Genomic DNA, 12,869 nt, shown 5'->3' with positions numbered 1-12,869 from the left:
CTTTAGCTCATCCTTACCAAGCAGCAGTCTGGTGCCACTTTGGGGTAACTTCTTTGGTCTTTCTTGTGGGAAAGACAAAGTATCTTATTTCCCAAAGTACTGCCACGTGGTGCTTTTCTAACCTTGCAGTGCTCAATAGCCCGGGCTGCGGATCTGTTAAGACTGAGGCAGTGTCCCAGGAAGGCCTTATAGAGGGTTGTTCGTGCAGGGGCAGTGGTGTAGCGTGCAGTCCTCAGTGCAGTGGCACTGAGGTCTTGCCTGCTGTGTGGCACTGCTACATGTAATCACAATAAAAGTGCCAGTTCACTCATGTCTGTGGAAGTCTTTCCAAGTAACCTAGTTGCTGCAACATAAAATTATCAATGCATCTCTCACATAACTACAGAAACCAACAAAACAATTGGTGAGTAACACCCCTTACTTCTATAATCATCTCTCTACTCAGCACTGTTAAATCTATTAAGAGGATCAATTACCACTGTTAGAGAACAACATAGGATTAGAGTGTTACAGAAAACAGATTGGCGTTATTATACATCTTGTTAGTAACTCATCTCTTCTGAAAGGAAAGATCTGAAACTAGAGCAGTGGTGGAGGCTGGCCCCGATTCTTGATAACTCCAGATTTAGGATCGATAGGATGAATCAGGAGCAGCCAGCTAGAGGCTGCATTCCAAGGTTTCTACAGCACTGCTCCCAGTCGAGTATGTGGCCTTGTGCCAGTGTGCTCACATCCATGGGAAGCCACACTGGCAAGAGGCGTTCTGTCAACAAGAATGGGACTTACAGAGCTGCTACACTTGAGTAGGAGCCCTGGAGACACTGACATCACAGGAGTTGATGGCACAGACTTCATCCCGAGTGTCTGCTCTCCTTGGCACAGGTTCATCAACTTCTATCAGGCAGTTAAAGTCAACTCAGCTGTCATTCACCTCATGGGTTTCCTAGTCCTTTTGGCAACAGTTCAGCTATGGAGCCTGCTGTATCAAAACCCCAGGCTGCGGGTCATTGACAGAACACTCAGCAAAGCCTGGGACGAGGCAGTGGGCTTCTTGCTGGTCATCTTGATCCTGCTGACAGGCTATGCCATTGCGGTAAGCACCCGTCCTAGTGTGTCTTGTCCTGAGTACTGTGGTCTTGGAGTCACACTGCTTTCCTTAGAAAAGGTTGCTAAATGGAAAGTCACAGTTCAAGCTGGCAGTGTTTTGGAGACGATAGTAGAGGAAAAGAGCTGGTTTTAGTTGTGTTATGTCCATATTTAACCAGCAGTATTATAAGCTCAATACATTTCTCTCATCTTTAAAATGGGGATAACATTTTAACTCACAAGATATGAAAGTCAAGTAAACTTACATGAAAACACTGATCACAAAGGAATTCTGTATGGTTTTAAGGCATAGTAATTTGAATGGCCACTAAGGATATTCTTTAATTTCCATTCCATTGGGTCTACATTGACCTCATCATTATAGCCATTTCAGGACCCAAACTGAAGCCCTCTCTGCTGCTTGCCAAGCCCACCTGACTCTTCTTTTTCAGTTTAACCTGCTGTTTGGATGGAGCATCTCTGACTACCGAACTTTTCTCAGTTCAGCGGTAACTGTTGTCAGTCTCCTGATGGGAATCTCTCATCACAAGGAGGTAAAAAAAAAAAAAATCTCTTCCTGGTTTCCTTGCAGAATTGTGTTTGGTTTAATACATCAAACGAGAACTGCTTATAAAAGCAACCTCTACTGTACCATTACATGCTGGAAGAGGGAGAAGTTTAGAACCTTTGCCATCATTTTGCGGTACCACCTATAGATAAAGCTTTTGAATGGCTGTTACCTCCTTTTCTAAGCACACAGTCCCACATTCCTCATTTCTTGTATCCTCAATCTTACTGCCAAAGACACAGGGCTCTCAGACAGAATAACATGATTGCTGCTGCCTTCTCAATAGCCTTTTGAAGTGTACAGCTGGAAATGACCTGGAATAATAATTAGGGAGGTACAGTTCCACAAAGAACTATAGTATTTATGTTTACAAATAGTAGTCACAGAGGGCTGTCATTTTCCCCCAGGAACTACCTACACAAATCCCTTTCTATTAGACATAAAAAATAAAGTAGGAAACCCAGATGAGGTTTTGGGTCCCCAAAACTAACATATATAGATTTGATCAGGGAGAAAAAAACTCCCTGATCCCAATTCAGATTAGTGAAACTGGCAAGATTTTGATCAAAGCTTATCATTATGATATCCTATGTTAAGAGTAGAAATTGCATGGAGTAGCAGAGACTATCTCCATTATCATTTCTGGTTTCTATGTATTCTTTCAATATGCTCTTGCTGTTCCTTGAAGCTTCTGTATTTAGATGTATTTTCTAGATTTGCCAAAACTCACGAGGGCTTTGAGTCTATTTTTTTTAGCTGCATAGCTTGTGGGATCTTAGTTCCCCAACCAGGGACTGAACCTGGGCACTCAGCAGTGAAAGTGCAGAAAAAAGAAAGAGAAGTCACTCAGTCATGGCTCTTTGTGACCCCATGGATTGTAGCCTATCAGACTCCTCAGTCCATGGAATTTTCCAGGCAAGCGTACTGGAGTGGGTTGCCACTTCCCTCTCCAGGGGATCTTTCCCAACCCAGGGTTTAAATCCGGGACTCCTGCATTGCAGGCAGACGCTTTAACATCTGAGCCACCAGGGAAGCCTGTGAAAGTGCAGAGTCATAAGCATCGGACTGCCAGGAAATTCCCATGAGTCATTTATAATTCCATTACAACTTACCTGTTATCTTCTTGTGGAAGCCCCGAAGGCATATTTATTTATATACCCTTAGAGTCAAGTCATTCTTGCTCTTCTGTCCACTCAAAAGTATTTTCCTTTTTAGTATTTTTGCTTTTCTAGTTTCCACCAGGCAGAAATGTTTTTATGTGAATATATCCCAAGTATTAGCACATATTTTACATTTTTAAAGCAGAAATTAAACTATCAGTGTTTAAACCCAAAGTGTTCCATTGTCTTTCCAGGTTACTGCTGTGAACCCAGTCCTGGGCTCCTTTCTTATCTTCACCTATGTTGTTTTGATGGTACTTATGATCATTAACCTTTTTGTTTCTGCCATTTTAATGGCCTTTGGTAAAGAAAGGAAATCCCTTAAGGTAAGTAACTCAGTAACTAAGCTATAAGCTGTATCATGATTTTTTTATCCCTGGAAAAGCTCAGATTTAGCTCTTAAGATTACAGATTGACATAACACACAGTATCAGCATATTCCCTTTATTAGTCTCCATAATGCTGTCAACCATTTTATTAGGAAACCCAATTTACTAAAAGTATATTATTCCAGTAGTCATGTATGGATGTGAGAATTGGACCATAAGCGCTGAAGAATGATGCTTTTGAACTGTGGTGTTGGAGAAGACTCGTAACAGTCCCTTGGACAGCAAAGAGACCAAACTAGTCCATCCTAAAGGAAATCAGTCCTGAATATTCATTGGAAGGACTGATGCTGAAGCTCCAATACTTTGGCCACTTGATGCTAAGAATGGACTCACTGGAAAAGACCCTGATGCTGGGCAAGATTGAAGGCAGGAGGAGAAGGGGACGACAGAGGGTGAGATGGTTGAATGGCATCACCGACTCGATGGACACTGAGTTTGAGCAAGCTCTGGGAGTTGGTGATGGACAGGGAAGCCTGGTATGCTGCAGTCCAGGGGGTCGCGAAGAGTTGGACATGACTGAGCGACTGATGACATGTTCTATATCCAGTGTCCTAAAATATCTGGTTCTCAACTGTTAAGTAGCAGAAACACTGCTGACAAGGCCTGACAGTAAACCATTAAAGCAAACAGTATCTTTATATCTACTTTAAAAAATCACACCTTTGGTACTTTTTCCTTCCAACATTAGCAACAACTTCAGTTTCCTCACTTTTTTCCTTTTGTCTTTCAGCAGACTGCGAGAGAGGCCACACTGATGGATATGCTGCTGCTGAAGCTGTCAAGTTTGTTAGGGATCCAGCAGCATCAGAGCACATGTAAGCGAACAGCCCTAACAGCAACAGCCACGGAAAAATGAAGGTTTAAAAGGTGAGTTACCTTAATGCTGTTGTCTCCTCACGTGGCTTATTACTTCTGAGTATATTAACACTGATCTTTGCATGGTGTACTTTGGGAAATGTTTACAGTATATTTTGTTAATTTTCCTAGTGAAGTATCAAAAATGCCCTTGGCACTACCAGAAAAGGGTTAACACTACAAGGGTAATTCAGGATGAACCAACTCTGCTGCCTAGCAGCAAGTTAGAGAGCACTTACCATTCATGTTCCAAAAATATGAGTCACAAGTAAGCTCACTGCAACTTTATAATCAAAGACACAAGCATGAGATCTGGCTCAGGGCGAGTGCTGTCACAGAGAAGTAACCATGCCAGCTCCCAGATTACTATCTGGGCTTACAATTAGATCAAAAGGGGCTTCTTACTCCCCAACTGTCCATCCACATTATCCAGGGAGCAAAAGTAAGGTCTAACTTGTACCCAATATCGGTTACTTGCTTAAAATACTATCCACTAAAAGCTGAATTTGCCCCTCATCATTTTACCCAAACAGTGGAGAAACCAGGGCACAATATTTTTAACTTTATTAGCAGCTACTGAGCCATGAGATACAAATCAACCAAAAACATTAAAGTTGCTTGAATAGAGTATGTACAGATTTACCACACAGAAGCCAAAGTCATATCTTCTGATCCCAACGCCACCCTTGTGGGGAAAGATGGCCTTAGCTAGGGGGCAAAAGGGTTAGTCTCATCCATTGAGGGAAGCAGCAAAACAATTCGAGCCACACAGGCACCAAAAATTTATTTGAGATCAGTTTGTAGAGGTTCTCTTGATCATAAAGTCTTCAAATGAGAACAGGAATCCCTTTTCAATAATCTGTAGGCTTTCCAGCTCACTACTCAAGAGACTTTAATTAAGGCTACTGGAAGCCCACCTTAGCCTTGACTGGTGACTTCTGCTCAGTACATAGCCAAATACAATCCAACAGAAAGCCATGGGGAAAAAACAGGAATTTACACAGTGCTGCCCTCTATTAAAAGGGAGACATAGCACTCAAAATAAAGCAAAGGCCACAGAGGGCTCCCTGAGAATCCAGTAGAACTAAGAGAGGCCTTCAACTTTCCAAATAAACTTCGCAACTGGATCCAGATGGAACAGTGCCCTGCAGCAAGGAGTAGTGTGCATGTCAATGAGAAGACCCAGCTTCTGAGAACTGTTATAATGGCTTCCTGAGCCATTTTTTTCTCTCCCCATTCATGTGAAAATACACACCTTGGCCTTGAATCTCACTCACCACAAATCCCTCTGTACAGAGGGTTTGTTTCTAAGTCTGGAACCTCAGCACAGAGCTGAGATGCTTCAGGAAGTCCTCTCCACCACCATCCAGCCATCTCTCCCCACAATGATTTCACCTTCTCATTGCCCTGTGGAGGGATGGTGGAACAGGAAGGAGAGAACCTGGGATCACACTGACAGGAAATGGACAAGAAAGGCTGCCAGGAGCCAGCTGCTCCAACCTCATCATCCCCAGTTGTTAGTCTCTTGGGAGCAATGGAGAACTGGAAAGCAGCAGAGTCTGGTAGAGCAGGAAGAGAGCCCAGAGGGAGAGTGTGCTCAGTGATGGTTAACAGATAAAACAGAATTTCATGGAGATTCTTTGTTACAAGGAAAAACTGCTCAGTCTCAACTCCAAGAACTTGGACCTTGCCTGGTTTAGGAGGCCTATGTTTTCTTTTTTAGCTCCTCAAATCTCCGGGAAAGATCGTCGAAGTCAATGTCCTCTGACGCTGAGGTGTTGGCACCAGCAGATGCAGTTGGGAGTGTGTCTGGCACAGACGGCAGCTCTGGCAGCACAAAGTTGTCGTAGGTGTCTGTGAGCCTTGAAGCAGGCTTTGCAGGAGCCTCTGGCTTGGGCCCAGGACCTAATCAGAGTAAGGAGCATAGTGTTACACACACCAGAAAAACAGCTCAAAGCCCAGAAGGAAACACTGCTTTAAAAAAAAAAAATTCTAGAAGTCAATAAAAATTTTCAGGACAATTAATGGCTACATTTTCTAATTATAGTTGAATATATCTGTTTTATTCTCCTACAGTGAGAAAAAGTTTAAGGGGAAGTCAAAGTGTGGTGCATAGGGCTTAGGTACCAAGGATTCATTTAAACGGACTATCCCCTTTCACAAAGGTCTGTTCCCGTAATAATAAAGCCCAAGGAGTGGTCCTAGAATTCTACTGCGAAGAGCAAAAAAATTTATAAGGAATGTTAACATCCACACTGTTCAATGTAATGGAATGTGATCTTGTTTCTAATCTTCCATTTTATATTTAAAAAGTTAAAATCATCACCCTCTCTACCTACTGTACGTTTCCATTTCTATCGAAGTTCTAGAAAATAAGAACAGTGCTTGCCTCTGGAGTGGAACTAACTGGGAAGGAACACAAGGTAACTTTCTGGGGTGATAGAAATCTTCCCTTTACTAAGGTGGTGGTTACATAATGTGTGTGTAGATACACCTAAAAAATGGTCAAATACATTTCTGTATTTTTTTGTACATAAATTATACCTCAATAAAACTGTCCCCAATTTTAAAAAGTTATGTTTCTCTGGGGAGAATGGATACATGTCTATGTATGGCTGGGTCCCTTCACTTGAAACTGTGACAACATTGTTAATTGCCTACACCTCAATATAAAGTGTTAAAAAAAAATTTTTTTTTTTAAGTAACCCCTCCCCCATAACGGGTTTCTGGAGTGCTGGTAGTATTTTTTCAGTGAATGGCTACATGAACATGCTTGCTTTGTGAAAAATCACTAAGCCATTCACTCATGATATATGCCTCTTTCCCCCTCTTTAATGTCCAAATTTGAAAACTTTTTTGGTATTTCCAAGCACAGTGGCAGTTGAAGCAGCAGGAACATAAAGAACTTGAGGGTGATGGACAACTAGAAAGTGACAAAGAATAATGATAACTATTAACAGAAAAAGGTAATTTGGGAGATTCCTTGGAGCCAGGATAGACCTTTTCTTTTTGGAAGTGGGAAATCCTGAGTTCTGTTTCCACCATACTGCATTTGGGGAGACAATGGGCATGTGGGTAGACTCCCAGAAGCATAAAAACCATCTGAGGAAGGAACAGTGATGAGAAAACAGCAAACAACAAAGGGTTCAGTACTGAGAAAACCTTCAAAGGATTTCTGACTCACACTCACCAACAATCTGTGTAGAAGACACATTCTTATCAGCATTAATGTCATCAACCTGAAACATAAGAGATCATTACCAGAAGAGAAAGCAACGGCCTCAGTGGTGAAGGTAATGGTACAGGCCCATGTGTGTGGCAAAAGCCAAGCTGCTCAGCAAAACCAACAAACCTGCTCCAAGAAACTGCCCCTCCGCCCCCTGTACTCTTCCTGATCTCCTTCCCACCAGACAGATACCATGTTGAACTCTTTAACTGCCAAGCAGAGGAAAAGAAAATTCTTATCACATCATTAACATCTCTCTTTAATCTGATACCTTCACCTTCCAGACAGTGAGAAAGCATTCTAAACCATCACATTCACCTCCAAGAACCAAGTCCTCAAATACTAACAAAGATCATCTACTTCCTTCCTAGGAACAGTTGTGGGCAAAGCTTCAATGCGTGCAAAGCCAAAACATAAAAACTCAGGCCCAAGGTAAAAACCAAAGGAAAGGACACTAAGCAAGCTCAGGAACAGGGGAATCTCCCTAGAGGAGGAAAGAAGGCTGGCAGGAAAGTCATCTAATTCTGAACCAAGGCTGTGACAACCATTTACAGTTCAAGGCATCATTAGCATATTACTGATACCAGCAAGTTTTAAGTATAAGACTAAAAATAAAATTAATGCTATAGGCCAAAATTTACTAAACTTGATACTTCTGTTTAATACAAATATCTAGCTGTTATTCCTTTATAAGGTGTTGAGAATTTATAAAACCAGTATTTATATTCTACCACCAAGATTGTACCAGGTCAAAATGATTCTCAGCCTAGTTACTCTTTAAAAAATAAAATTATTAGGTGCCCCACTAGAATTTTCTAGGGTCTGCAGCTCCTTCCTGATTCCTGGGCTGTTAACTGCTAACAAAGCATTGCCACCAATGATGCTGCCGCCACCACCACGCCCCATTTCCAGGGTAATATTAAAGCAACACAAAAATCCAAAGCATATAGCAATGCCAGTACTAGGAGTTGATCAAAACTTTGCCTTCCCTGTGGCCATTATTTTGCTCTCTCTTCCTGGGATTCTCTCTCCTGCTGCTTATAAAAGGCTCAGGCACTTACAGATTCATACGATGGGGGAGTTGCTGGAATCTGAGGTGGATGAATATTGGGAAAGGCCTGATAAGTTCCCACTGGCAATCCATTGAAATCCGACTGCAAGAGGAGAAAGGCAACATAAGAGACACTGCCCCATCTGCAATTTTTGAAGTGCGTATATGGGAAGAGAGAAATAAATACGTGTGTATACAACTATTTTCTCAATGTGAATATATTCACACTGAATAATATATATTTAAGATAGGTATTTAATGTGTATTCAAGAGCCCCCCAAAAAAGTGCCTAAAAGGACATGAGACAACATGTCATCAGCAAGACCTAGATTTTTCAAGACCTGTAGCCAGACTATTTATTCATCAAATTACTAACTGCTTTTAAGTCCACAAATGGAGATTATTATCACTTTCTTTGGGGAGGTAGGGGGTGTTACACTACATGTGGGATCATAGCTCCTCAACCAGGAACTGAACCCACGCCCCTGCAGTGGAAGCATGAGTCTTGACCACTGGACTACCAGCAAAGTCCCCAGACTTTCTTACTAGCAGTGACTTTCATCTTCGTGTTTACAACAGATGTTTTTCTACTTGGCAATAAGTGATGATTATTCAGTTTTGGAAAAAGCTACTAGTATACCTACAAGTCCCAGAAAACCCACACAAAGTTTTTTCTAGCACCATCTCTCTATATTTTCCTGCTTCATTACCTGTAGGTTAACCAAAAGACTTTCTCCAAATCCCAATGCTGTTTTTTCCCACAGTTTAATCAATAAACTATACCAAATGTTACCTACAACTCCTGAGTGCGCTCACAGAACCAGCTTGTCATCTATTACATTTTCTAGAGTTTACATCCACACTTATTTGTATGTATACTTACAGGTCCCTTTGGAAGCGGGTATGAGAAAGGAGTGTTTGGAGATGGCATAGGCATAGGCATAGGCATTGGCACTGTTCCATCAGGTCCACCAACTGGTGCTGTGAAGCCGCCTCCACCTCCTCTTCCAGGGCCCCCTTTCTTCACATCATCTGTGAATCCAACATCAATAAGATCTGTCTCTACTCCAGGAGGAGCTTCTGCCTAAGAAAAAGAGAGAAACCCGTATCATCAGGCCCTGTCACAGGCTAGGTTCCCCAAGAAGCTCTGAGATGGAGACAGGCATGACTGAAGTTTATTGGAGAGGTCTCTTGGGATAGAGACCTATGGGGACATGAAGGAAGCAGGCCTGAGCAAAGTAAGAAGTTAGGCTGCCATGCCTTCACAACAGAGGGCTTGGCTAATTCCCCCAGAGAGTTCTGGAGCTAGGATGGGCCTACAGCACATGTTCCCAATTGGGGCAAAGGGGCAGTCTTTAATCCCCTGCAATGACCAGATACAAGCTGCCCCCAGGAAAGACCCTGGGTAAGGAAGCTCTCTCCTAAGAGGGCCACCGCTGGAGGGACACTCAGCTGTGTGAGCCACCAGTCATCAAAGAGATGGGGGAATAAATGCTTCTGTCCTGAAGTGTGCCTGTAACTGGGCGGGGGGGAGTAGGGGGGAAGGTCGTCTGAGCAGCACACCAAAACATCTACTTCCCCCATCAACCATAACCTCTGAATTACTACTTCCATATTTACCTTTCACTGTAAGCCTCTTTAGGACAGTGGCCTTGTTTTTATCTTTTCTGTATTCTCAGCTTTCTGGGGCACATGGCAGGCACCCAAAAAATGTTTCAAGATCTGTTCTGGGTCTTGGGGCTTTTCTTGCTACCCAGTTCCTTGAACTTCACTGAAAAGTAGCAATAATGCCATTTTATATTTGTATCAAAGTCTGTACCTTTTTAAAGTGCTTTTAGTCATTCATCTCTTCTGATCCTTAAACATTCAGTGAGAGAGATGCAGGCTTATTTATTGCTAACCCAAAAGCACTAACTGGACAAAGGCTTCAACTCCCACATGCAAAGTTGAGTGCAAAGAATATGCTTCTTTTTCAAAGACAGTGATCTAGAGAGACTCATTTTCTGTTGTATTCTAAGGACTCTAAACTCACCATGACCACAGAGTCGGGCTCATAGGGCACATTGTAGTTCTTGGCAATTTCAATCAGGTATCTCTCCACTAGGATTTTGGGTGGGGCCTCCACACTCAGTTTGTGCATTAGCTGTTAAGCGAAAGATCCAGGGTTAACATGCATCTATATAAACCAGCCTAAGCCTATCCTGTATCACTTTAAAACTTTGTTTCTCTCATTTTACAAGTCAATGGAGAGAAAAGAAAAGTTCCAACCAGTTATTCTTTTCTTCAGTCACAAAGCACAACATGTGTATGTATGTCTCACACTCTGGTTACTTATGTGCAAAGACTGACACTGGCATGCCACATCTGAATTCACCCATCTTTCTCCCCGCCTCACTTCTACCTCCATATATCACAAGTGGCACAAAGGACAGGGGATAGAATCAGGAATGATGCAGGTGACAGAGCTTCACAATCAGAGGTGTTGGGCAGGGTTAAGGAGTTGACTGACTACACTGCCAGCCAGCCTTCTTTCTATGAAATGTGCAATCTTAAACGAATGCTACATACAGTGATACCCACTAGAAACACTGCAGGCAGTAAAATAACCTGCTCCCACCCCACCCACTGGTCCATGTTTAACAAGTACATTCATTACCCTATCATTCACAGTTCCAATCTGGTTGGTCCGACATAACTTGCCATATTCCTTGCTATACTTGGCACAGAGTTGATCAGCAACCTACAGAGAAAAAGAACAGTAAATAAAAATGGAGACCACTCCTACAGGTGGCTTCAAGCTTCCTCCTATCAATAGCAAACACGCTTCTACTCAGGATTTCCAAAAGACTGGACCTGCAAAGCCTCAAAAAGTACATATTAATTCATTTAGTTACTGTTTATTCATCCATCCACTGAACTGCACAGCAGAGACCAGAAATATCTACTCGAACAGGAGAATTAAATGAAAGTCTTCCCCAAGAGAGTGATACCTTTGGCTTCCTTCTCCCCCATGCTTTCAAAAACATAGCTAGCTAGCTTATACCTTCCATGTAGAAGATAGGAAAATTTCTCTCTGAGGAAAATGACCAACCCAAGGAAAGGAAACTAGTTCCTGACAGTCTAGAGGGCCTTGAGAAATGGTTTAAATTATCCTACAATGAATTGGTGCTGGAAGTATCATGCTCCCTGATTTCAAGCTATGCTAAAAAGCACAGTCATCAAAACAGTATGTACTGGCTCACACGTGTGCGCACACACACAAAGAAAACAAACAGATCAATGGAATAGAATGGAGAGTTCAAGAATGAACCCACAGTTACATGAGCAATTCATTTACAACAAAGGAGGCAAGAACACGAAAAAGACAGCCTTTTCAATAAATGATAGTGGGAAAATTGGACTACTCTCTCAACCCATACACAAATGAATTCAAGATGGATTAAAGACTTAAACATAAGATGTGAAACCATAATACTTCTAGGAAAAAATAGGGCAGTACACTCTTCTGACACTGGTCTTAGTAATATTCTTTTGGGTATGTCTCAGGCACAAGAAACAAAAGCAACAATATACAAATGATACTATATCCTACTAAAAAGCTTTCGTAAGGTGAAAGAAACTATCAACAAAATAAAAAAGCTACATCTACTGGTGGGAGAAGGTATTCACAAACAATGTATCTGATAAGGGGTCATTATCCAAAATACACAAAGAACTCATAGAACTCAACACCAAAAACCAATCCAATTAGAAAACTGGCAGATAAGACATTTTTCCAAGGACACCTACAGATGGCCAACAGGCACATGAAAAGATGCTCAAAATCACTAATCAAGGAAATGCAAATCAAAACCACACTGAGATATCCCCTCACACATGTCAGAAGGGCTATAATAAAAAAAGAAAAAACACCAAATAAGTGTTGGTGGTGGTGTGGAGAAAAAGGAACACTCATACACTGTTGGTGGGAATGTAAATTGGTGTGGCCACTATGGAGATCAGTATTGAGATTCCTCCAAAGATTAAAAACAGAACTAATATCTGATCCAGTAATTCCATTCCTGGGTAGTTATCCAAAGTAAATGAAAACACTAATTAGAAAAGACATATCCACACCTATTCTCACTGGAGAATTATTTACAACAGCCAAGAAATGGAATCATCCCAAGTGACCATCAATAGATGAATAAAGATGCAGTACATATATGCAATGGAATATTACTCACTCACTTAAAAAAAAATGAAATCTTGCAATTTGCAACATGGATGGACCTGTAGGGTATTATGCTAAGTGAAATAAGTCAGAGAAATAAAATATCACATGATCTTCCTTATATGTGGAATTCTAAAAAATCAAATGAACTAACAAAACAGAAACAGTTATAGACAAAGTGGTTACAAGAGGGGAGCAGGAAGAGGAAATCCAGGGACTAAGAGATACAAAGTTCCATTTGCAAAACAAATGAGTCATGAGCAGGAAATGTACAGTTTGGGGAATATAGTCAATAACTAATCTGTTTGTATGGTGACATAT

At 41.6% G+C, this 12,869-nt stretch overlaps 2 protein-coding genes across 6 annotated transcripts in view; one reads left to right on the top strand and one right to left on the bottom strand.

The window, feature by feature from the left end:
• Positions 1-4,065, top strand: part of PKD1L3 (polycystin 1 like 3, transient receptor potential channel interacting) — a 76,740-nt gene extending 72,675 nt beyond the window's left edge. Inside the window, 4 exon segments of the mRNA XM_040253195.1 lie at positions 883-1,093; positions 1,539-1,640; positions 3,009-3,144; positions 3,947-4,065. Of these exon segments, the coding sequence (XP_040109129.1) occupies positions 883-1,093; positions 1,539-1,640; positions 3,009-3,144; positions 3,947-4,059 (562 nt within the window). The 3' untranslated portion in view covers positions 4,060-4,065.
• A 539-nt stretch (positions 4,066-4,604) lies between these two features.
• The window catches only part of IST1 (IST1 factor associated with ESCRT-III), a 36,094-nt gene continuing 27,829 nt past the window's right edge, over positions 4,605-12,869 (bottom strand). For 4 of the 5 annotated variants that reach the window (XM_040253198.1, XM_040253196.1, XM_040253200.1 and 1 more), the window contains exons 5-10: positions 10,992-11,075; positions 10,368-10,478; positions 9,219-9,419; positions 8,346-8,438; positions 7,249-7,297; positions 4,605-5,963 (exon numbers count right to left, since the gene is read on the bottom strand). In XM_040253198.1, the coding sequence (XP_040109132.1) occupies positions 5,764-5,963; positions 7,249-7,297; positions 8,346-8,438; positions 9,219-9,419; positions 10,368-10,478; positions 10,992-11,075 (738 nt within the window). In that variant the 3' untranslated portion in view covers positions 4,605-5,763. The remainder of the gene's footprint in view (positions 5,964-7,248; positions 7,298-8,345; positions 8,439-9,218; positions 9,420-10,367; positions 10,479-10,991; positions 11,076-12,869) is intronic. The other variant, XM_040253197.1, reaches the window with a different exon arrangement.

The sequence above is a fragment of the Oryx dammah genome, unplaced genomic scaffold, assembly GCF_014754425.2.
Source record: "Oryx dammah isolate SB20612 unplaced genomic scaffold, SCBI_Odam_1.1 HiC_scaffold_13, whole genome shotgun sequence".
NCBI classification, from domain to species: Eukaryota; Metazoa; Chordata; class Mammalia; order Artiodactyla; family Bovidae; genus Oryx; species Oryx dammah.
The sequence above is the reverse complement of the archived record's forward strand: the minus strand, read 5'-3'. Positions and strand labels throughout refer to the sequence as shown.